Genomic DNA, 25695 nt, shown 5'->3' on the forward strand with positions numbered 1-25695 from the left:
AAGTTTTAAACAAGATTGGCTAGTTTTCAGAACTCCTTTTATTGGATTGTTTACATAATAAGGTTTCGCGGATTGTATTGAATTTGTTTCCACTTTGTTTCACGTAACAGCTGTTTTGTTGGTCTTAATTGAGATGGTCAACTCAAGAGTTGAAGGATTTGGAAAAATAATCGAAAACGATAAAAACGATTCCTGATATGTATGAGTTGTTCATCTCTAGATGAAATATACTTTTATATCCCGAAGAATTTCGCTATTTTTGTGCACGAATGAAGTTTGCGGTCATTTTGAAAAGTAATTTAATATACCTAGATTTAGGTAGATTTAAACTTGATTAAATGTATCTTCTTTTATATACTGATATACTTACTGTATTAGAGCTGCACAACCATTGATACATATGTATGTACATCGTTTCAATTTGAGAGATTTTAGAGCCCTAAAAACAGGGTGATAAATAAAAGGTGATGCCAGTCTATCTAATAGTGTCATGTCGTAGCAGTCAGCTTTAATAGTGTCATAGCTACCAGTTGTCAGACAGTCTGGCAGTTGGCGCCCCCGTTTCAGCTCTCCAGTTTGTTTCGCTTTTGCTAGCTTTTGGGGCCTGTTCTTTGCGCTCTTCTGTTCTCCACTGTTGGCGCGTCGAGTGGGTGATTTTATGTTGTATGCGCAGCGCACTTGATGAGAATTGTTGTCATTGTTTTTGCTGTTTTTCAGTTATGGATATTCTTGCTCGCTCGCACTTGTTCTGTTCTGAATGTACACATGTGCATATGAATACAATACATTCATATGTTGCCGTTTTCCTCAATTTGTGTGTGTTTCTGTTCCGTTCTGTTCGCGTCGTTCATTGATTTCCTAATTAAGTTTATAATTAAAATTAATTGAAAAATTACTCACACACACACATGCATAAGCGCATGTATGTACACATGTGCACACCAATCTATGTAAATTGCCCTGTTGCCGCCGTGTTGTAACAACAAAAATTTGTGTGAGAATTTCTATTAATGAAAATATGTTTGCAGCGCTTTTGAATTTGAAAACGAAACTGTGCCAAAAAACTAGCGTAGAGGTAACTATTACAACAATGATGCAGAGCCCGTCTGTTTAATTGATGACTTCCTTGCGCTGGGCTGGCTATATTTAAACAAATTAAAAGCGTCTGCAATGGCAATTATTTGTACATATGTACATACATATTTCTTCCACAAAAACTATAGGCGATGCTTCCTTTTCTGTATCCATAATACAACTATACAAATTCCTGGCACAAAACGCTGAAACAGCCGTAAATTGCGGCTTAAGTATTATTCCCTTGACTATTCCGAAGGAAGGTGGGGGACGGTGTCGGAGGCGCGAAAACATACGGTTCTACGGCGACCAGCTAGGGTTGCCAACACCTTCGCTGGTTGTGGCCTTGAGATCGCAGTCCGAGTCATTGCTACCTGTTCGTCTTCGCCGAACAATCTAAATGTGTTTAATGGCCAGAGTGTCGTAAAATAATTGTAAACTTCATGCACTTGGACATGACATGGACAGCAATACAATTTCACATTTACACGCTGTCCAGGTGGTCCTGCCGAAACCCGACGATGTGGCAACTCTAGGCAAATGAACTGTTTTTACCTGCACAAACACAGAGCGCGCGTCGCTGCTTCTGCGAGGGGGGTACTGTGGTAGGGCAACCAACGGATAATTTAGTGGATTTTTCAAAAATAGAAAAGCCAGCAGCAGCCCCAGCCATATCCATAATCCTACAACGAGAGCCCAGAGGAGAGCAGCAGCAGCAACAACAGGCATAATAATCAAAGATTAAATCAGGTTTATATGGAAAGGGTTAGCAGCAGAGCCTGTCGCAGGAAGAGAGAAGAGAAATACACGTTTCCTAGTCGGCAGCAGCAACAACTACACACCTACACTGATTACACACACACACACACTCACGCAACTCATGCAAGCCAGCGAGAGAGGGAGAGCAAAAACGCGAGAGCAGTGAGTGGGAAAGAGAGCTAAAATGCACAGATTAACGTTGCCGCAGACATGTTCGGTTCGGGCATTGTACGGTTTTCGCTCTTCGCTCATTTTCTTTCGTTGTGTGCTCCGACAATGTCGTGTTTCGGAACGGTGAAAACAGCAACAACAAGATAAGATTTTCCGTTTTTCCGTATGGAAGCAGCGGCGGCATTTGTTTTGAAAGTAAAGCAAAAGCGAGCCAGAAAAACGAAATATAAAGAAACGCCGACAGCGACGAAAGACCGCGCCTCGCCTGAATCCAAACGGTGTTTAATGTGCCGCGTGAGAGAGTGTGTGTGTGTGTGTAGACGAATATAAGCCAAAAAGGAAGTGAAAATAGTGCAAAAAGAGCCCCCGCATAATAATAATAAAGAAAGCCAAGTCATATTAAAATAGGCAAAAAGACCCCAAACAAAGACCAGTAATACCAAGACCCCAAAAAACCAGACCAGTTTAAAAAAAAAGCCTATTTGCAGGGCCGCCGCCAGATAGTATTGTACGTGTTTGTGTCTCGTTATTTGCGTGTTTGTGTGTGTGTGTGTGGGCTAGAAGAGACCACATACGAGGAGGGAAAGGCCGTTCAAGGAGCGGAAAGGCAGCGGCAGCGAGCAAGCAATAAGAATAATAAATTACACTTTGCTATAATAAGAAAAATTTATACATACCTATACACACACAGCCGTACAGGCGTACATGTGCACAAGTAATGCTGGCGTGTGAGTGTGTGTGCGCTGCGCTGCTTGTGGAAAATTGTAATAAAATATGAACCGCAGCTAGCAAAGGAAGCGGAGAGCGGTGTGAAAAGAGTGAGAGAGAGAGAGAGGAAGAGAGGAAGAGAAGCGGCAGTAAAACGAGAAATCGACTGGAAAACCACAAAAAAAAAACAGCAAAGGAAAAGAATTGAGTGAAAATATTGAAACTGCTTCAAAGAAAAGCTGCTACTATCGCTATAATCGTATTCATGTGCCATTTAATTGTTTGGGAAAAGCTTTAAAGGGATATATACACCATACTATATCCATAAGACGCCACAGTATTAGCAACACACACACAAATATATACCCCCCGCGCGTGCAACATGTCCTGCATATCGAGCAATTTCAGCTCCTTCTTCCTCAATTCGCTCAACGATCCCTCGGAGTTTTCCAAGTACTTGAGCAATGGCGAACTGAAATGCACTCAATTCGAGGAATTTCAAGTATTTGGCTGCGGCGCAGGCGCATCGTCGGGGCAACAGCAGTCGCTGCAGCAGCAGCAGTTGCAACAACAACAACTACAGTATTCCCACACACATTTATCCAATGGCTGCGGCACGGATTTCTCCTACGAGGCAGCAGCGGCGGCGTCATCGTCCCATACGCAACGGGAAACCTGCCTGAGTGGTGCGGCCGCCGCCGGCAGCTCAGGTAGCGGTAATCCGACGACGACGTCGAGCTCTCACTCGCACCCAGCCGCCGCCGCCTATGTCGCAGCAGAGGCGGGCGTCGCCGCAGCGCCGACGTCAGCAGCAGCAGCAGCGATAGCGGGGGCAGCAGGAGGATCCGTCGCAGGACCATCCCCCGGCAGCAATCGCTGGCCCACGGCGGTGGCCACCCCCAATGGGGGATCGGTATCGGTGCCCCAGCACTTTGATGGTTCCTTTGAGTTTATCAAATATCTGCGCCACTCCACGGACTTTACGCCGGGAACAGCCAGTGCCACGCCGAGCGATAGCTCCACAGCTGCAGCAGGCGCAGCCGCGTCAGAGAAGATCGCCAAGGGACCAGGAGTAGCACTAGCGGCAGTAGCAGGCGCTGGCACACCACCTCCGCCAGCACAATCTCCCGTGGCCAGTGCAGGGCTCCTGGACCTGGACACGAGCACCTCCCAGAAGTCGCGCTCCGCCTCCCGCAAGGTGGCCGCACTTCTCTCCTCCGTTTCGCGCGCTTCCAACAGCCTGGTGGACACAAGCTCCTCCGCGCTGGACGTCTTCGATCATGATTCGAAGCAGACCATCTTCGACCTGCAGCACATGGCCTCCAACGGGTCCTCCAACTCAAACGAGTCCTCGCTGGAGCTGCTCGCCTTCCCCAACTCCCATTTGAATGCCTCCAACTCGAATACCTCGTCGGAGGGCGCTGCCTGCGGGAGTGCCGGAGAGTTTGGCGGCATACTGACGGGCGCCAGTTCCTCATCGACCGCATCTTCCTCGTCGCACGCCCCCAAGCTGCTCGGCAGCTTTGTGATCAAGGAGAACTTCGAGGTGCATCCTTCCCACAAGGTGGAGGAGGGCATCTTCCAGCACATGAACAAGCTCCCCTCCAAGAAGAAGGATACGCTCAAGCAGCTGGGCGTCCGATTCACGGGCCAAATGACGTTGACGGACAAATCGATTGTGGTCGAGAATTTCATCAAGTTTTGCGAGGTGAGTAAATGTAAAAGGGAAATGGAAATGGAAATGGGGGGATGGGATGGTAGGGTGGTCTCCTGGTTTGGCGGATGTGGGGCTGTGATTGGGCTTGGGGTTGGGCTGGGAACGAGTCAAATTTCGTCCAACTCTGGCATCCATATGTAGTGTGTAGGTATGCGTGAGTGTGGAAGGATTGTTCGTGTATATAGAGAGTTTTCAGCGTTCTCCCCATTTTCATATGCAATTTAAATATTTGCACATACTCGTATATACGCATTTATTATGATGGCGAAACCATCGGGAACACGGTTTCACACCCTAAACGTAACTATTTAAGCTGGATTTTTCGTATATTTCCACATGGAGCCATGCTACTTACATATGTCCCCTTACTGAAAATCTAGGCATTTTCTCATAAACACGTTGGATGGATACTATTCCCAGACCTAGTATAGGGGTCCCCTATGAATAGTGAAGCCCACTTATATTTTTACAATTTTAATATATAATTTAATATAGTTGTTTTAGTTAAATTAACAGAAATTGTCAGCATTTTTATGTTCCCTGATCTGAAGATTGCACTGATCCAAAATTCCTTAAAAAATTCCCTGGTTGCAGCTGGTAGATTTAATAATTTTTTTGGGTAATTTAACTAAACGGAAAATGTTCACTCACGTGTGAACGTGTGGGGGATTGGATGCTTGATTCCAGTTGGTGGAAAAATTACCAGGGAATGTGAATAAATTCAGGTAATGGAAATGTGGCATTAGTTTTAACTCTGTTTAAGTTCAGCCTCCTAACTGATCCCCACAATGTGCATTTCGAAAATCCAACCATTTGCAGGTACCCAAAATACGCCGAAAATATACATGGCAAATGGTGGATATATTCATAATATAAACATGCACCCTGTCCATATCCCCAATACACAGGCGCATTTCTCGGCCCATTATGTGGACCACCCACTCACACCACTACCCCCACCCCCACCTACAAAGAGGACTCTCTCACACTCACACAAATGTCATTATAAATTGTAATAACAGGAGAAGCAGCAGGGACGCTGGCGTCGCTGTCGACGCCGACTTCAGCCAACCACAAATTCCGCATACAACTGTAATCATGTGTGCTCCAATGCATGTACGTATGTATGGCTGTATGGCTGTATGTCTGTGTGGGTGGGTGGGTGGTTGGCTGGTGTGCTTGTATGTGTAAGCTCTTCTAAACACCTATACATGCTCTGGATGGTGGCCGTGGCCGCCCCGGCCCTCTCTCCTTTCTTCATACATTTGGCGCCCTTTTCAACACTATGCCAGAGTCAACCCCACAAACACTCTGCCATGCTCATTACGCTCGGCTTTATCAGAGGCACACACACAAACAGAGAGAAAGCGCCCATCTAGATTTGTCGACCACCACCCACCCCCTCCGGGCACACACACACACACATCTACATAGAAACACTCGCCAAACTATGTACAAAATGGCATTGATGGCATAATACAACAACTACGAAAAGAGAGTGAGAGAGAGAGAGAGAGAGAGGGGCGTGAAGGAGGAGCAGTGGAGGAGAAAGAAGTAGAGGAAGCAGAGCTCTAACCTTATTTCAACATGGTGTGGGTGGGCTGCGGGAGGGTGTGGGGTCTCCGCCTATTACAACATTTTAGTTCTAAGACGCTCTCGCTCTTCCACCTACTTTTCTGCTCCCTAACTCAAAATTTGTGACGCTCTCTCACGTTAGGATTCTCTTGCTCTCTGCCACCCACCCACCTTGCCCTTTCTCTCTCTCTCCTTGGCTGACGCTCAAAAACTTACTTGGAGAAAGGCTGTCCTGCTGCTGCTGCTGCTGCTCAAACTACCAAGTCGCCTCTGGTATGTGTAGTTGTGTCTCTCTTTGTGTGTCTGTGGGGGTCTGTGGGTGTGATTGAGTGTGGGGGGAAACGGCAAACCCCCAAAAAGCTCAAGGCAGCAGCCATGCGGTGGGTGGTGCTATTGAGTAATTGTATATTCCCCTCAATGCCCCCGCTACTCTTCGTACACATTCACACACACACACACATACCATCATCAAGTTACTTGAGGGGATTCCGTGGGGCTGGCTTCCGTTGGACTGTCCGCAGCCTGCTTGGGCATGTCCTTTTCTCCCAAAGTCTCTCTGTCCTTGTGTGTGTGTGTGTATATTTTATCAACACATTTTATACATGTCTCTATCGGAGTGGGTGGGGAACGGGTGGTCGGTGTTTGGTGTATGGTGTATGGTATGGTGTTTGAAGGCTACTAAGTGCGCATGCAGTCAGTTTTACACACACAAGTGCATTCCCTTTCGCATAACTTTGTGTGCTGCCAAGCGTATGTGTGGGTAAAGGACAGCTTACTGCGGGAGTGGCAGCGCCATGGGGTGGGGGGTGATAATGGGTGGCAGCAGGGCAGGTACAATGTCTCGGCTTCGCACAATTTACGCGCACACACATCCAACACACACACATGTATGGGCCATTGATTATAATTTTAAATTATACATACATATGTATGTATGTACACAGTATATAATGTATATTTAGATACATGTGTGGATATATGCCAACATAACTGTACATGGCTCATACATATTTACGTATTTCTAACATGTACAACCGTATAAAATATTTAGCTTTTGTGCAACATTTGGGGACATATTAAATTAGTGTTGGCTAACGGTTTGTTTGCACATCCGTACATACCTATGTACATACATATGTGTATTTTAGAGCAGGTGGAGGTGGAAGCGTCCCTGCCGCTTCCCGTTTTCCAGCCAAATTAGTTGCCTAATGAAAAGGACGGGGAAACAGTGGGAAATTGACACGCATTCAACACCCCTTTTTGTCACCTGCTCATTACACGCACACAAAAAAAAAAACCTGTTAAGCGGCAGACACATCGACACAGGAACAGAAGGAAAGAGTGAAAGTGTGAAAATTGTTGCCCTCGCACAATCAGCTCCGCCCCCCCAAGCACGCCCTGTGCGCCACACACAGTGCACAGGCACGCAGTCGGGAGGCAGTCGGGCAGGGCAACCCCTCGAAAAAGAATCAAAAAATCATGGCAGCAACAGCCAAAACACGAACCGTTATTGTTGTTGTTGCTCTCTGCTCCTGCCCCTGTCACTGTCCTCCCTTGCCAGTCACAGCACGCACAAGCAACACCCACAACAGAGACAACAACAACAGCAAAAAAGGGAAAACAATTCACACTTGTCTCAATACAAACATGCAACAAAAGCAACAACACACCACAGACAACAACCGCAATCCCGCCACACTAACACACACACACACCCGCACACAAATATGTACATACCCCCGCCGCACACGTTCCGATGGCTACGTCACGCACAAACACAAAAACAATGTCTGCCAATAAGTTTGCAAAAAAAAAAGAAGAAACGTAACGAAAACAGAAACAGAAAACAGAAGCGAAAGCAAGAACAAAATACCGCAACACATTGCCATTTTTGTTCTGTTTTTATTCTTCCTCCTTCGTTTTTTTTGTCGTTTTCCTGCTTCTGTGCTTCTTCTTTTCTGTTTGTTTGACTGCGAAACAGTTAAGCGGCGACCGGCCACACTTGACAGCAGCAGCAGCAGCAGCAGCAACAGTGCTTCACTTGTCAGCACACCACTCCCACCCACCCCTCACCCTTCACAGTTGTGTGCTTGTTAATGAGACGCCTGCTGCTGCGTCCGTCCCCCCTGTCCTGCAGGTGTCACGCTGCCTGTCATCACGGAAAGAGAGTGTTGAGTTGTCTCTGTTCTGTGTGTCTTACTTACTCTCCCGGCTGCCTGTCCTCTTGCAAATTTAAAGTTTTCTCCTCACACTTTGGTCCCTGGTCCTGGTCTTGGTTTGGACGTCACTCCTTTTTGCTCTATTGATTTTTAACATAATCAAAACCCAAAATGTATGCACACACTCACACAAATACAAAGAGAGGCAGCCATATATACATATGTACATATATGTACTTTGCTGCAGAGGAGAGTTGAAGCTCAGTCAGCATTTCGACAGCGTTGCCATGTGTGCGCTTTGGAGTGTGAGTGAGTGGGTGAGAGAGTGAGTGGGTTTAGTTTGGGGGTGTGTGGGTGGTTGGCGACGCTGCCATCGTGCTGATTATGAGGATGTTGATAAGTTTCAACGAGGGCCGACCCGAGGACACCCGAAGACCCCCTAACTGACACCCACACACCCACACACACACACACAGGGCATAGGAACAGAAACAGCCACAGCCACAGACCTCCATTAAGCTGCTGCGCCTACTAAAGCTAGACAAACACAGACACGCACACTGGCGTATGGTAACCCTTTTTTGAGGGGGGGTATGGATTGGGTGGACTTTTCAAACATCCTCCAACCTCCACCCCCTTTTTGATGGTAGTGGGAGTGGGGGTGCAGGGTGTGTGTGGTGGGAAATGGCTTCATTGAAAATGTTGTTTGCTTTTCTATTTGGGTTTGCTTTGCTGCCTTTTCCGCTTCCCTTTTCTGGCCCTATTCTATATTTTTACACTATAAAATATACATTGTAAAGGATAGATGGTTGGATGTGTGGGTGTGGTGGGGCTTTCGCTTTGGCATGTTATTCAGGAACCCATTCCCCATTCCCCATCCCCCCATGCCACTCTTCTCTCTCTCTCGTTCCTTTTTCCTTTAGCAAGTTTTTGGCTTTTGTGTAAAATTTTCGTTTTAAACTTTTGCGTTGTACACGAATTATAAGTTTTGATTAGTAGTGGGTAAAGTTTTTCGGGCCCCAGCCCCATGTGTGTGTGTGTCTATAAGTTCTCTAGGGGTGGCAGAGAGGTACAATACGAGTCTGTGTGTGTATATATGTACATATGTACATTATGTAACCCCGAATATATACATACATACATATGTGCAGCGCAGTCATGGGAATAAGCCTAAAACTAAGAGAAATCAAGCTGAAAAGGGGTGTGTGTAATGGGGGTGGGGCACAAAGCAAAAAGGTGTTTTTTAGACTAATGGAAATGGTGGTTCTTAGGTTGGATGGTGGGGTGACATGTAAGCCAGAAGCATTTTCATATGGAATTCGATGCATCATTCTCATGACTAAATCCATATTTCGATCTTATTTGCAGGAATATGAAATCAAGGATCATCGGCCCTGGCTGTCCCTCAATCAGTGTGGCCTCAACAAGCCCGAACAGATCAAATTCGCTCGATATTTGGGCCAGGGTCTGCCCACGTTTACGCTCTTTTGCATTTATAGCAATTATAAGAATCTGTTCTGCACAAAACGCACAGAAATGTAAGTGTGGATCGATTGTGGAACACGCCCAAAAGCATGCTATAACTATACCGATTATCCCTACGTTTTTAGCTACACGAAGGACGGCTACAATCTGCCTTATATACTCGACAAAACCAAGCGCTTCCTGGCCAACACAACAGCTGGTAAGCAGTAAACCTATAGCTACATACATATGTACATAGATGTATTAAGTGTAGTGCAAATGCAGCAGAAGGCAGCCCAAGAATAACATAGCACACATAGAAAAGTGTGTGTGTTTCTCGGGCAGAGTAAAATTAATAAAAAGAAAACAGAATGTGCTAAATTTTAAAAATACACTCAAAACTAAAAGTGCTTACATTCTTCTCTCTGCTTTATGATTTCTTCTCAATTCTACTTCTACTTTTCATTCACATTTGCATTTTCTGCATTTCTGTTTCTATTTCTATTTCACGCGCACTTTCCGTTTTCGGTTCGGTTCGGTTCGCTCACAAAATGAACAAAAAAATCTGGGGGAGGGGGAGAACAAAAAAATACCTTCGGAATTGGCTGCCTATTTTTGCGAAAAAATTTCAAAAACTAGAAAATAATCAATTTCTGTCTGTGCCACTGGGCCACGAAAATCGTACAAGAATCATTTTAATTATTTTTGACTTCAATTTGTTTGTGTTTCCTCTTTCTTCTTCTTTATCCACGCATACGCTTTGAATCACTAGGCGAAAATACCAACAACAATAACAACATCCAAAACAACAACAACAGCAACAACAGTAACAGTAACAAGACCAACACAACAACAGCAACAACATCCACACCGGTCAAACAGACACCACCACAACAACAACAACACACAACATCCACAAGGAGAGCAGGGACCACCAGGCGGCGACCAACTGCTGGTGTCAGCACCCGCCTCGCCAGCGAAACCCACTGCCTCCACAGCCGCCGCTCTGCCATCTACACCCACGCCCACGCAGCTGGGAGGAGGCGTAGTGGCGGGAGGAGCAACAGCAGGAGCACCAATACCACGCACAATGGCCGCAACATCAACTCCAAGACCAGCTACGCCCACGGGACCAATAGCGGCGCCGCCGCCAACGACTCCACAACATCTGCAACAGCAACAACAACAGCAACAGCAGCAGCAACAGCAACAGCAACAGCAACAGCAGCATATGTTGCATCAACATACGCATCCGCACGGCCAGCATCCGCACGCGCATCCACATCCGCATCACCTGCAGCCGGGCACACCGACACGTAGCCCAGCGATGACGCCGCAGCATCCACATGCCCCACATCCGCACCACTATCCGCCGCCACATCCCCATCCGCATGCACTACAACATCCCCATTCTCATCACTTTGCCTATGCCCATCCGCAGCATCCCCAACATCAGCATCCTCAACATCCGCAGCAGCATCATCCGCACTTCTATCCGCACTCACCGCACCCACACGCCACACATGTCCAGCACATGGCAGCCATGGGCTACAGTCCGGCGCCGCCACCGCATTCATCGGTGATAGGTGGTGGTGCGGCAGGCGCTGGAGCTGCAGGAGGAGGAGGAGGAGCCGGGCCGCCAGTGTCCATGTGAGATTGGGGTCGGCGTGGCGCCAAGGGCAGCGGAGGAGGCGCCACCTGTTGACAATCGTAGGCTGTTGCAGACCACACTCCTAGTAGCTATCCTGTTCCCCAATCCCCAATCCCCGATCCCCGATCCCCCCATCCCACCATCGAGTAGAAATTTTAGCCGGAAACCTTTTTATAAGAAAATCGCGTCATAATCTTTTACACCTTTATGTTTGTTTCATTTATTTTAGAATAATTTTAAAAGCTTTTTGCCAAATTTTATTGAAACTATACAAGAAATTTGTATTATGTTTGACGACGAGGAAATTGTTGGACAACGATCGATCATTATACCCCATTATGGCATTATACCACCACCCCCCATACAAAAAACTATGCAATGTTATTCCTTGAAAAGAGATTATTACTTTTACACAATCACACTTTTACACTCATACACAACACACAAGAAAACAAATAGGAAATCAAGATAACGCTATTTAATATGAATATATGAATAACTACGATTAATCGTACCTATATATACGAGTATATATATTTTACGTATAGTAAGCCAAGAACAATGATAATATATTGTATTGTATGTTAAACAAAAGCCAATCCTAACTATATACAAGCCCCCTATAGTATGTGTATATGTATATATGTATACTCACAATGTACCATATATACACATGTATGTATGTATGTATGTATGTACATATATGGAAATTGTTTGCAAGCACACACACACACACACTGAAAATATATATACATAGCGGAATGCGATTGAGAACAAAATCGATTGGAAAATTTGTTGTTTCTTCTTGAGATTTATTGCCTGCCATTGCGAGCCTCTGCATTTGCGCTAAGCCATTAATAATGGGGCGAAAACGGAACGGGTCGTTTTCTTGTAATTTCCATTGATTTCCAAGCGAGTGCTGTAAGGCTCTACATCTGATCTGAATCGGAACCAAGGTCCCGTAAATTCAGATCCAAGACGGCGCGACCGATCGCCCTCTAACTATCGCCCACCCCCTCTCTCTTGTAGACCTCAAGAACATGGCGGCCGCCAATGACGGATCTCTGGAATTCGCAGCCGCCAACAGTAGCAGCAGTACCAGCAACAGCACCAACGCCAGCACCAACCTCATCAACAGCAACAGTAACAGCAGCAGCAGCAGCGGCACTGTCAACCTGTCGGCAGCGTCAGCAGCGTTGGCTGTTAATGTGAACAGCAGTTATGTTACAGCGCCGCTGCCGCCCACAATGGATCCCCGGTATGTGTGTGGAGCACCGCCGACGACGGGCTTGCTGCCACCGCCGGCTCTGGGGCCACCGCCGCGCTCCCTGGAACAGATGATCATCTACGAGAACTTTGAGGTGCACGAGACGCACCGCATCGAGGACGGGGTGTGCACGCACATCAGCCGGCTGCCGCCCAAGAAACAGGAGCTATTGAAACAGTTCGGTATACAGAGTAGTGGGCAGCAATGTCTGAGCAATTATGAAAAGTACATGCTCATCGAGAACTTCATCAAGTTTTGCAATGTGAGCAAAAGTGTATCGGCGCCAGGCCAGCCTCCACCAGCCTCCACTAAAAACAGGAGGGAGGAACTACTGTTGTCCAGCGGAGCTTTGTTCTTTTCCCGAATTGGCTTGAACCCAGAGATTGGAATTACACTTGTGTAGATCAAAATTGCATCATCATTATCTTAGAGAGCATTGAACAAAACTCTTGTCCCCCCCACTCCCACTACCAAAGCAGACGACTATCCTAACATGTACTATCCTTCTTCTGTTTCTGCTTTCGTTTCCCTTTTCGATTTGCTTTTCGTTCCATACAGGAATATCAGATATCCGATCATCGACCCTTTTTGGACTTCCACGAGAGCGCTTTATCCAAATGTGAACAACTTAAATTTGTACGATATCTGGGCCAGGGGCTACCCAATTTGACGCTAAACAAGATATATGTGGCCTTCAAGGACCTGCTGGGCAACGGCAGGCCCGACAAGTGAGTTATTCATTGGTTTGGAAATATATTGAACCTCATTTGATTACTCTTTCAGAGCTGGTCTGGAGAGCTATAATTTGGATGCCCTGTTGAAGAAGAAGCGCAAGAATCTCTACAATCGCATGCATGCGGCTGGTAATGCTTTAAGGAAGGCATTACCCGATCCTTTTATATTTAAAACTCTATACATTTACAGCTCCCAGCATTGATCTAACCGTCTACGATGCGGCCCAACATACCCAAGCACAAGCACAAGCACAGCCACAGCTACATCCACATCTGCCGCATCACTCTGCCCTGAGCACGCCACGCCCGCATCATGCCTTTGCCGCCCTAAATGTGGCGACACAGCGCAGTGAAGTATGCAACGAATTGACTCCCGGAGGCTTGCAGTACAGTTACGCCGGAAACGGAAATGGACCACGGTAAAGTCGGGCCCAATACGACCGCAACTAAACCATCAAAAACATATACATACATAAATAAATACTTCTTCCTGGAACTGGACCAGTAACTGTTGTGTCTTCGAAACGAACAAGAAAAACAAAAAACAAAAAACAAGAATTGTTAAGCGAAATCATTGAAAACTAAGTGCTAAATTAAACGAAAAATGTTTAAAATTAACCAAGGAAATTAAGTATCAGAGACACTAGTAAAATTAGACTAAATGTTAACAAACATTAAACTTAAATCGAATGAAATTCAATTAAGCCAAAACCCCAAAATACACCAACAGGCAAAATGGAAATACTAAACACTAAGATGTAAGATTATTTATACTCAAGGTAAACAAACTATACAACATACTTACGAGAGTATACAGAAGATATACACACACACATATTATATATAGTAAATACATAAAAACATACATATATTTCTGTAGTTGCCATAGCGCTTCTGGATGCAGCCAAATTCTGTCCAGAACAGAACAGAAGAGAAGTGAAGTGAACTATACCCGAATCGGTACAATATATACATACATACATATTAGCTTCGGTTTCCAGCATCTCATCCCTATGAACTCTGCCCCCCAGCATCCTGTCTAGCAGTAGTGGAAGGTTTAAGCCTAGTCTCTAAGTGCAAAGGAAAAAACACCAACAAAAATATGATAAAGATGAAGACCTCCTCCCAAAATGAAAGTTTCCTAAATACGACGCAAACTACGAGTAACAAGTAGATCAAACAGTAGCTGGTAAGAAGAGACAAATTTTTAGAGTAGATTACGACCGAGTGGAAGCACAGATGATTAACTAAATATTCCTATATACATACAATATACATATACATACATATATATACAACAAGCAGCATCAAAATTTCAAAAAAGGGAAACGAAACGCGAGAATCAAATGCAGAATACAACCAAAAAAACAAAAACAAAAAACAGCAATTGTAAAAAATATATATACAGAAACGTAAAATACCAAACCAAATATATTCTATACGAGAAAAGGCAAACAATACAACTGTTGTTTCCATTCATTTACGTTACCAAGATTGTGTTTATTTATGCGATTTATTTAAATTTTTCACTATATATTTAGCTTAACCCTGGAACGGGCTGTATTTACTGTACGATTACGAGCAGAAAAGAGAGAGTCAGGATAGGATAGCTCTGGAGCATGAGGCGTTTATAAAAATTAAAGTACAGTCCAAGGCAGTTCAAGACCCCAACTACTATCCAGCATTAGATGTAAGTGTATGTAGGTGCTCGTGCTCTCTTATGTTGCGTTCATTCATTCTTAATTGTTTATATTTTGTTTTGTGTGTTTGTGTGTTTATTGAAATCGCAGCAATTTTGAATTGCAATTAACTGGCTGTTCTTTTCTGTCTAATGCGCGACTCCTATCCAAGAAAGATAAGTTATAGTACTTTTAAATGCTTTTAGTTGGACTCCTTTTTGCGTTGCGCCTGTTCGCGTTCCAGCGCCCGCTGCTTGGCCTTCTCGTAGATGGGCATCAGTTGTCCGGTCTCGCCCAGCATTTTCAGCAGCTCCACGATGAAGGGCAAGTAGTTGTGTTTGCGACGCACGTTCTCCACCTTGTAGCGCTTCTTCTTCTGGATCTCGTACTGGATGTAGGAGCGCAAGCTGCTGATTTCAGTCTGACGATCTTCCTCCGTGTCCATGGCATCGGGAGCTGGATTGAGCAGCTTGTCTATCTGCTTCTCGTAGATGCGCTGACGGTCCGAGATCAGGGCCATCAGATTGAAGTGGATCTCACCGTCGCTGTAGCGCTGCATACGCTTCTCAATGATTGGGCGCACCACATCAATCCAGTTTTGGTCTGGCTTGATCTCGCCAAGATCAATGGGTCCCTCGCGGAGGCCATCCAGCTCGTACAAACGTCCTTTGATGGGGATATAGCCCACAAAGTGGTAGAGATCCTCGTCCTTGCTCTGGTTCTTCATGTCCAGCTCGAAGAGGGTCTGCCGGGCGAACGAGTTGTGCACTGTGCGTATCTGGGAGGCATTGCTCAACGTCAGTCCCTTGTTGTAGGGATCAAAGCACTGGCAGAATTCCTTGAAGTTGGTCAGCGTCTCGCCCAGCTTGATGTCCTCGTGTTCCAGGTTCATCAGCAGACTGAGAATGGCCTGTGTGGCGCAGGCGTTGTTGATCACTTGCTTGGCAAAGAATATCTCATCCTTGTCCTGCACCACCTTGCCAGCGGGCTCGTCCTCCTGCACCCATTTGAACAGAAATATCAAGCCGTGTATGGGCTCCAAGTTCTTGAACGATTCACTGTCCAGGCTCCAGATTTCCTCCACCTGAGCACCATCGCAACCTGTCATTCAGAGAAGTTGGCAATTAATACTTAATACGCTGCCCTGCCGGCGCGTCGGTATGCATCCGCGGCGTCCCGGAAAGCGCGGCCAACTGAACAACTTACCAAATTCGCGAATCAGCTCCGTGAACACGCCCGGATCGCTCTCAATGAGACACCAGTTGCCAGCACCTTCGCCCATGTTTGATTTTGTTCTTATTTACTTTCCTTTATCTGCCAATTTACCACATAAAATGCTGCTACTTCTGTTCTGCCAGCAATTTTTGTCAACTCACAGTGTATGTTAGAGGTGGGATGTGAACATCGAATATCGAATACCGTTTCAAGGGGAGTGCGAAGAAAGCAGAGCAGTCTAAGTTTTGGTCTGCGAACTTGTCACATAGTGTCAAAAAACAGACAGTTTTTTGCCTTCATAATCTCAACAAATACTAATTTATTGCTATTGTTTAAACAAATGACAAATGTTTTTTTTATTAAAAACATCGAACACTTTCCCACCGCTGAACATCTGGCCTTTTTCCGACGCTGTGGCAGCACCGATGCTTGTCCGCCATGACACAAAGCAAAAAGCGGTGGAAGAAGAAGCAGAGCAGCGAAACGAAAAAAATATGTGCAAGCAAATCTCACGAAAGAAAATGAAATTTACTGCACTTGCAGTTTGTGAAATGTAAACAAAATATGTGTATTCGGGAGACGAGACAATAATACGTATTTTAGTGCAATTTTTACTTGTCCCACAACCAACTGAATGCGTGAAAAGATGAAGCGAAAATACGATATCAATTGCGTGCTGCAGCAGAAGCAGCAACAAAATCTGTGTTTGTTGTAGCTATACATGTATATATATATGTACAAATATATACATAATAAAAAAGAGAGTCCGGCGGAAAATTGGCAATTGCGTTTATGCAAATGAGAAACTACAGAGCGCCCCGCAAATAAGTTCCGATCGCGTGCATAAATTAATTCAAAGCCAGTCCCGCGCGCCACACACGAAAAGTGTGAAGGAGGTGAGAGAAAGAGGCGCGAAAAATTCGCAACAAAATGGTTGTCTCAAAAGACAACAAGCGTCGCCGCAAGGAGACGGATACTCCGCCACCAGCTGCCGCGGCAACGGCATCCACTGCTGCTGCTGCTGTGGAGTCGTCACCCGAAATGCCCAAGAGGTGAGTGTCTCTCTATATCAGGTGCTGCTGCTGCCACAGCACTCTATCTATTGTTGTTGCAAATTGAGTTTGATCATAAATACATCTGTTCGTATGTATTTACGTCAATGTCGTGTGCCTGTGCGTGTGTAATCCAATAGAGATGACGTCGCAGGGCCCCTGGAAGTGGTGTGAGATTGTGTGCGGATGCCACTACCATTGCGGGAGTGGGAGTGGGAGGAGAGTATGAGGCGTAGATGGGGCCTGGGGTTAGGGGAGGGGGCCCTGGACTCTGCAGTTGTATAAGCAAAAGCGTCAACATCGTGTCGTGGCGTTGTTGTTGCCGTCTAGCTATTGCTGAAGGGGTGTTTCGCATCGCTCTGGGTGACTGGTAGGGGGGGCAGGCAGTAAGTCTCGCCCATGCAGGTGTATGGGACAGTGGAGAGTCGCTAACTGGAACAGTAGCAACACAATTCAAATGTAGTGGATGTATCTGTATCTAATTCAGTGGAAAATTGATTTGTTGAACAGCTGTTTAGCCTTAGATTGGATAAATGTGAGCCTGAGTGACCTGAATCCGTTTTTCTATGCTGCCTGTGTTCACTGTACCTGCGTGTGCGTGTGTAATTCAATGCTTTGTTTCTTTGATTTTGGCCTGAACTTAATATTTGCCTTCGTAATTGTATATCAAATTGCATTTGTGCCCAATTAAAAGTCACTCACACTCTTTCCATTTTCCATTTCCCCTCTCTATCGCAGAACCAAGGTGCAGGCCCAGCGGAAGTTCGCCCAGGGACAGAGTGCGCCCAGCAGCTCATCGAGTGGCATGGCCTACAGCAGCGTCGTGGCAGCAGCGGCTGGAGCTGGATCGGGAGCCGGAGGAGCAGGCACTGGTCCAAGCACTTCGGGTGCGGATAGTTCGCAGCCGCCCATCGAGATACTGCCCAACAAGTGTCCCAAGCCGCAGGATTTCCTCACGTTTCTATGCTTTCGCGGCACACCCGCCCTGCCCGCTCATCTCGACTATCTGAATCAGGGTAAATCCAAGGATTCCAAAGAATCCGAAGCAACGACTACAACTCCGGCCCACAACAACAACAATAACAGCAACAAGAAGGCACAGAACAGTCGAGCGGTCAACAACAAGAAGAAACGCGGCAGGCCGGCCAAGGGAGCGGCGGCAACAGCAGAGAAGAAGCCAGAGGTTGAGCTGGACCCACGGCCACCAGCGGGGGCTGATAAGTCATCATCAACAGCAGCAGCAACATCAGCAGCAGACAAAGCAGCAAGTGATAAACCCAATCTCATACCAGCAGCAGGGGCTCCAACGACAGCGACGACGACGACGACAACTCCACTGCTTCCCGGAGCTGTACGGAAGCGAGCCGAAGTTGTTACCGATGGCAATCGACGTGGCGCCAGGGGCAGGGCAGCACCTGAGAACACCAGCAACAGCAACAGCCAGGGTGCCGCCGCCACATCATCCACCGCAGCAGCAGACACCAACAAGCGCCGTTCAAACCGTTCCAGCACCAAGGAGAGCAAGGCCATAATCGATGATCAGGCGGATGAGGATGGGGATGAGCAGGAGGATGGCCATGAGGATGAGGAGGATGACGATGAATACTTTTCAGCCCACGATGCCACCTCCCGTAATGGTGATGAGACCTCAAAGGAGGGGCCAGCGAAGGCAGAGCCTGCCAAAAGGGGGCGACCCGCAACAGCAGCAGCCAAGAAACCATCAGCGGAGCCTTCGTCCGTGGCCGTTGCGGAGATTGCGCTCAAGGAAAAGGGTCCCGTGAAGCGGGTGAGGCAACGGGAATCGCCCATATTCATACCCTCGCCAGAGTCCTCTGGCCGAATGACGCGACAGCGGGCTTTTTTCGAGCCCGTCAAGGTGCCACCTCAGCAAGAGGAGCCGGAAAAGGCGAAAGAAGACTCCAAGAAGAAGAAGGAGAAGGATTCAGAGGTGCCCAAGGAAGCAAAGGGAGAGCCAGATGCAGAACAGGAGCCGGCCAAGCAGCTGAAGGAGACAAAGGAGAAGACAAATTCTAGTATTTATGCCAAAGAAGCCAAACAGAAGCAGCAGCCGCAGCAGCAGCAGCTGGAGAACGGCGACAGTCAACATGGCTCCGGCAGCAAGGGTAAAAAGAGTTTGAACGTCTTCGACTTCAGTTCCGACGATGAGCAGCCGCTCGCCAAGTCCATAAAGCTGAAGAAGGGCGCCAAGGGGGCCAGTCCCAAGAAGGGGAATGCAGCTGCTCCTCCTCCACTAACGGCCAGGAGTCGCAAAGCGGCCACCAAGAAGCAGGACAAAGAGAAGGAAAAAGAGGAGGAAAAGGAGAAGGAGAAAGAGGTTCCAGTGGCAGCCACAATCGCAGCGACAGCGGAGCCAAACAAACGCGGTGCGGCCAAGGCGGGGAAAAAGAAAGCCGAGGATCCACCAGCCGATGAACAGGAGCTGGCGCCACCCTGCCCAAAGAAAGCCACGACGACAGCCCGCCCGGGACGAAAGACAGCCAAGAGCAAAGTCCCAGTCGAAGAGGCAGCCGCTGTTGAGGCGGAACCACAGCCACAGCGATCGCAGCGACCCTCACGGAAGACCAAGGAGGCGGCGGCCATCTACATGGGCATCATAGGCCACAAGCTGCAGATGGCCGACGACGACGATGATGATCTGTCGCTGAGCAGCTTCCCGGACATACCCAACGTCAAGGAGATGGAGAAAATGGAGAAGGAGATCAAAAGAAATGCGGCGGGAAAGTTGAACGTGCCCGAGGCAACGACGGTGCCAACGGCAGGTAAACAATCGCGAAAGCCGTCGCCCAAACCACCTCCAAAGGGGGAGGCAGCAGCATCAGCCGCTGTGTCAGAAGTGGCCCGAGCAGATCCGCCCTCCCCACCCGAGTCGGAGGAGGAGAAGCCACCGCCTCCGGCCAGACGCGGTCGACCCCCAAAGCAGGGAAAGGCAGCTGCTGCTGCGCCACCCGCCCACGCCAAACCCCCCATCGAGGGGATGCTCGTGAAGAAGGGCTCGCTGACAAAGATGAGCGAACAGGCGAAGCCCAAAGCCAAGTCCGAACAGTCAAAGGTCGACTCCGACGAGGAGGAAGACTTTCTAATCAACGAGGAGCTGAACGAAACGAAACGCAATCTGGAGAAGAGTTTCAGCGACTCGGATGATGAGCCACTGGCCATCAAGGTGCCCTGCGTGCCCAAAGGCGGCAGCCAGGAGAAGGATAATCATCCATTGCCAGTGGCCGCCAAGCTATCATCCACCACCGCCCCCCACCGCCCAACAGCAAAGCTACCTGCAGTTCCATCTGGCACCACGGCGACAGCGACAACGTCAGCGGCGGTTCTTCCCTCAGTGGTCGTCCAATCGATGCAGCTGCAGATCCAGGCGCCCATAATTCCCCCCCTGACCACACAGCAGCTGGCGATGCTGCCGCTGACCACCAAGGCGGCGACCCCAATGGTAACGCCAACGCTGACAACACTGCCCCTGCCCAGTGGCATCCAGGTGGCCGCAGCCAATTGCATCTCCATTCCCCCGCTGAACTATACCCCGCTGAAGGCCATGGAGAAGAAGTCGCCGGTGCCGACATCAAAGATTCTCAATGTACCCGCCACCTATGCCCTGCCCGGAGGCAGTGCAGCAGCCGCAGTGGCTGTGGGCTTCCAAAAGACATCCTCGTATCTGCCGCAGGCATCGCCGCATTACCATTCCGGCTATGTGCGTCCTCCACCGACGCCCTCGCATCCGTTTGGCTCTGGGGGAGGACCCTCTGGCAGCAAGACTCCTGCACAGGGATCGTCGACGTCATCGCCACTGAAATACCAGACACCGCCCACCACCTATCCACCACCCATTGAGGCCTACCAGTGCCCCAAGATCAATCCGAACTTTCTCACCCCGAAATACGAGCGGAGTCCACTGCCACCCCGATCCTCGGCCTCGAGCAACTTTCCCACACCCTCGCCGGTGAAGTTTCTGCCCACGCCAACGTCCACGACGGTGGGCACGGGTACGGGCACCGCCTCCTCGTCGGCCACCAAAAGTCCCCTGGCACCGCCCACGCCTGCCACGCCACCAGTCGGCACATCCGCCAGCCAGCCAGTGGTGTTGCAGACGACCAGCCTCAGTTTGAGCACAGCGACAGCCCCGACGCCAAGTCCGGCACCAGCGCCAGTGGCCTCAACGTCTGCGGCGGCCGCACAGCAAGCCAGCGCAGCAGGAGGCGCCCCAACGTCAACGCCAACGCCACCGCCTGCCCACAGTAACAGCAATGCGGGCGGCAGTGGGGACCCCCTGAAGGACGAGATTGGCAGCATCCTGGCGCAGGCCACGCTGATGCCCAGCAAGGAGGAGTCCGGCAAGATCTTTGGGATAGCCAGCGTGAGCCTGGCCCAGAGCTCTGGCCCCGACAACACCAAGTGCACGCTGGGCAAGTGCGGATCCATCCACAAGCCCGTGCTGGGCCCAGTGGTGCCCACCGAGGGGTACTTTGGGGACCAGCTGACCAGCAAGGAGCGGCGCAAGGCCAAGGTGAATATGACGCACGAGCAGATCCAGAAGTGGCTGATGGAGTGCTCCTCCAATCCGGATGAGATACTCCAAGACGATCTGGACGATGATTTCGACGACAATATGCGGGTGCAGCAGTCGACCACGCCGCCACCGACGCGAGATGAAAAGGAGCTGAGCGCCAGCTTCTCGTCCTCGTCGAAGAACACGCGGGGGGGAGATCTCGGCAAGAGCGAGAGTGCCTGGTCGGCCAAGGGGCCTTCTTTGAAGGCCACGCCCGTTGTGGTGACGCCCTCCAGTCGCAAGGAACAGGAGCAGGCCGACTGTGATGTCCTGGACTGCGAGAAATCATCGACGCCCGTGAACCTCACGCAGAAATCGGAGTCAGCGGCGGACAAGACAGCGGCTGCTGACAAGAAATCGTTAATCGAGCGCAAGACGAAGGAATCTGTCCGATCCAGAGCCCCTCCTCTGCCACGCAGTGCTGCTACCACGCCCTCAACGCCCACGCCAACGCCCACTCCCGTCACCCCCACCAAGAGCATGCCACCAACACCGCCGCCGCCTGCTAGCAGCCAGCAGAAAGGCAACAAGGGGAAAAAGAATGCCACAGCCGCAGCAGCAGCAGCAGTTTCTCCCCCACCGCCACCTCCACCCACGCCCAAGCGGACGACAGTGTACAACCAGAAGGGGAGCAAGGCCACGGCCCAACAGCAGGCGGAGACGAAGCAGCCGTCACCTGTGGCTGCGCCCGTGGCAGCAAAGCGAGGAAGCGAATCTATTTATGCCTTCGGCAAGGAAGAGGAGACCACTTCGGGCACCAAGCCAGGCAATCGACGTCGCGTGGAGCCCACTCCGACGCCACCGCCAGCGTCTCCAGCACCAGTGCCGAATGCATTGAGTGAGCGATCGCCGACCAAGAAGCGGGCAGCAGCCGCTGCAGCGGCCACAGCAGTCCAACTGACGCTCAGTCCCACCGAGAACTGCAAGATTGAGGGATCGAAACCCAAGACAGGAGCAGCCAGGGCAGCCAAGAAGCAGCAACAACAGCAGCAGCAGCAGGTGGCTCCTCCTCCACCAGTTGCAGCAGTGGAGCCGAGCGGCGACTCGGATCCCGAGGGAGCTACTTTCTACATACCCCTGCAGGGAGCGGGGGTCGGTGGCAGTGGCGAAGGCGGCATCCAGGGTGTGGCCGTCAAGCTGGGACGCGAGGGCCCCGACGGACCCAACCAGAAAGTGGTGATGCAGGCGACGCTGGTGACCAAGGCCCAGATGGACACCAATTCAAAGCCGCTGCCCGAGTCGCTGAACACGAATGAGCTCGTGAAGACGCTCTTCCATGCGGCATCCAACAATGATGCCGCCTCGACAACCAGCCTGAAGAGCCTGCCCAAGGCCAGCACCTCAGCGGCAGCTGGAGGTGGAGGTGGAGGCGGAGTCACCGGCGGAGTGGGTGCCTCATCAAGTCTGGTGCGCGTCAATTCCAATTCGTCGCTCTTCTCGGGCTCTGCCAAGTCACGAACAGCGGCCCAGACAAGTTCTACGGCGGCGGCCGTGGCCAAGAAGTACAAGGATGATACACCCATCAAGATGGCCAATAATACGGCCTTCCCCAGGCACGATGATCCCACCCAAATGGTGGAGGCACCCATTTTCCGTCCGACGGAGAAGGAGTTTGCCGATCCCATCGAGTTCATTGAGCGGATCACACCGATTGCGGCCAGGTTTGGGATCTGTAAGATCATTCCACCAGCTAGCTTCAAGCCAGAGTGTCGGATATCGGACGAGATGCGGTTCACGGCGTACAATCAGTACGTGCACAAGATGCTGCATCGGTGGGGGCCCAGTGCCAAGGAGTTGAGTGCCATCAAGAAGTACCTGGCCACCCAGAGCATTACGATGAATCATCCGCCCTGGATTGGGGGCATGGAGGTGGATCTGCCGCGACTCTATCACACCGTCCAGGAACTGGGCGGCCTCAAGGAGGTCATCGAGAAGAAGAAGTGGTCGCGGGTGGCCGAGGAAATGTGCATACCGAAGCTGGCCCAGGACCGGGTGACCAAGCTGGATGACATCTACTGCAAGTACCTGTTGCCCTACGACACCCTGTCGCCGGCAGAGCGCCAGAAGCTTTTCGACGAGGTCGAAGCGGACTGGGCCAAGCGGGAGGCCAGAGCCCGACGCAATGCGGATCGGTTTGTCAACACGGAGAGCGTCTCGAATGAGGAGGATGACCTGAGCAGCGACGAGGATGAAGAGTCGGAGGAGGAGATAGATGGCGTGTCCATGGAGTGCATTGTCAAGGGCAGGAGCATGCCCCTCAGCCAGTTCTATCGCATCGCCAGGAACACCATGGCCCTGTGGTTCAAGAGCACCGATCCCACCGTCAACGAGGTGGAGGCGGAGTTCTGGCGCCATGTCGCCGTCCGCGACAGTCATGTGTGTGTCCATTCGGGATCCATCGACAGCTCTGGCTGGGGCTATGGCTTCCCCAGTCCCGGTCCCAAGGGCAAGGGCTCCAACTATGCCCGCCATCCGTGGAATCTCAAGGTGCTCACCAACAATGCGGGCTCGGTGCTGCGTTCGCTGGGGCCCGTGATGGGCGTCACCGTGCCCACTCTCCACGTGGGCATGCTCTTCTCGGCCTGCTGCTGGTACCGGGATCCGCACGGTCTCTCCTGGATTGAATACCTCCACACGGGTGCCTCCAAGCTGTGGTACGGCATACCCGACGATCAGAGTGCCAACTTTAGGTCCGCCCTCACGTCGCTGATTCCAACGCACTGCCAGAACAAGACCATTTGGCTGCCCTGCGATACGGTGATGGTGCCGCCGCATATGCTCACGGATCGAGGGGTGTCTCTGTGCCGCATCGAGCAGAAGCCGGGCGAGTTTATTGTGGTTTTCCCCCGGGCCTACACCTCCAGCCTGGCCACCGGCTATGTGGTCTCGGAGAGTGTCTATTTCGCCACAATGTCGTGGCTAGATTTGGCCAAAGATGATTTCAGGGTAAGTCTCGCCCAACGGAATATCATTCACCAATCACCAAGGCTAATCAATTTTATTGTATCTCGTTTTGATCAGGACATCCATGAGAGCTGCGAGCCAGCCATGTTCTCGCTGGAGCAGCTGCTGTTCGCCCTGGGCTATGACCAGCGCGTCAACTCCGATACCCTCCATCAAATGCTGCCCATGCTCAACGAGGTCTGTGAGAAGGAATCTGCAGCGCGAGAGCAGCTTAGAGTGAGTCTTGCAATCAAAGATCTCTTGAGTTTTCCCCATCATGCATTATAATTTATAATTTTAGGCCGCTGGCGTGACATCCACCGAAAAAGTGCAAGCGGAAAAGGGCCAAAAGGCCAAGAAGCAACAACTGCCGCCGCACAAGTCCATCGAAAGCGAATGCGATCTCTGTCGTGCCAATCTGTACATATCCATGGTACGGACCGAGGACGGGAACGTCTACTGTCTGCAGCATGCCCTAAAGAACCTCAACAATGGCAACATCCAGGCGAAGCAATGCAAGCTGATTTACGCGTACAACGTGGACGACATACAGCAGTTGATACGCCAGCTGCAGGAGAAGATACACCACAAGGCGGCCGTGAAGAAAAAGTAGCACCGTCGGCGTCGTTACTAATCTGGCGGCGCTACCCCACAGATAATTATTAAATCCAAACGGCAAAAGGAAAAGACGCTGTGTTGTACATAGACTATATAAACGATAAAAATGATGATTCGCCATTGCCCAGGCACAGGCTCAGGCAAAGGCTCAGGCACAGGCCAAGGAGTACATAATGCGTAGCGCATTGATATACGGATATACATATACGATTTATCTCCCAGTTAACAGCAGACACTAACTGACTATTACTAACTGTAATATAAGAGAGAGGATATAGGATCAGTTTGGATCCGCCAACTCCCCCCCCACTTACATTTCAATGTGTGGCAATGCTTTCA

The 25695-nt window shown here is 49.6% G+C and overlaps 3 protein-coding genes and 1 long non-coding RNA gene across 9 annotated transcripts; 2 read left to right on the forward strand and 2 right to left on the reverse strand.

Moving 5' to 3' along the window:
• Positions 1-120: 120 nt before the first annotated feature.
• Positions 121-2779, reverse strand: LOC121404045. 6 transcript variants are annotated; one of them, XR_005967670.1, is made up of 5 exons: positions 1200-1345; positions 943-1140; positions 528-858; positions 371-439; positions 121-308 (listed from the first exon to the last, which is right to left on the reverse strand). It is a non-coding gene; the product is annotated as an uncharacterized LOC121404045 (long non-coding RNA). The 6 variants fall into 6 exon arrangements; XR_005967666.1 differs by having other exon boundaries at positions 371-834; positions 901-1140; positions 1200-1340; XR_005967665.1 differs by having other exon boundaries at positions 371-858; positions 1200-1339.
• Positions 1563-14706, forward strand: LOC111067872. Its single transcript, XM_022357203.2, has 7 exons — positions 1563-4420; positions 9532-9701; positions 9774-9847; positions 12308-12807; positions 13104-13273; positions 13329-13408; positions 13470-14706. Exons 1-7 carry the CDS (start codon positions 3095-3097, stop codon positions 13700-13702), a joined length of 2553 nt encoding a protein of 850 aa, XP_022212895.2. The 5' UTR covers positions 1563-3094; the 3' UTR covers positions 13703-14706.
• An 89-nt stretch (positions 14707-14795) lies between these two features.
• Positions 14796-16382, reverse strand: LOC111067879 (ubiquitin carboxyl-terminal hydrolase isozyme L5). The gene is made up of 2 exons (XM_022357213.2): positions 16165-16382; positions 14796-16059 (listed from the first exon to the last, which is right to left on the reverse strand). Exons 1-2 carry the CDS (start codon positions 16238-16240, stop codon positions 15161-15163), a joined length of 975 nt encoding a protein of 324 aa, XP_022212905.1. The 5' UTR covers positions 16241-16382; the 3' UTR covers positions 14796-15160.
• A 7-nt stretch (positions 16383-16389) lies between these two features.
• On the forward strand, positions 16390-25469 carry LOC111067871 (serine/arginine repetitive matrix protein 2). The gene is made up of 4 exons (XM_022357202.2): positions 16390-17225; positions 17964-24741; positions 24817-24975; positions 25040-25469. Exons 1-4 carry the CDS (start codon positions 17104-17106, stop codon positions 25349-25351), a joined length of 7371 nt encoding a protein of 2456 aa, XP_022212894.2. The 5' UTR covers positions 16390-17103; the 3' UTR covers positions 25352-25469.
• The last annotated feature ends 226 nt before the right edge of the window (positions 25470-25695 follow it).

Source organism: Drosophila obscura, unplaced genomic scaffold (assembly GCF_018151105.1).
Source record: "Drosophila obscura isolate BZ-5 IFL unplaced genomic scaffold, ASM1815110v1 contig_181, whole genome shotgun sequence".
NCBI classification, from domain to species: domain Eukaryota; kingdom Metazoa; phylum Arthropoda; class Insecta; order Diptera; family Drosophilidae; genus Drosophila; species Drosophila obscura.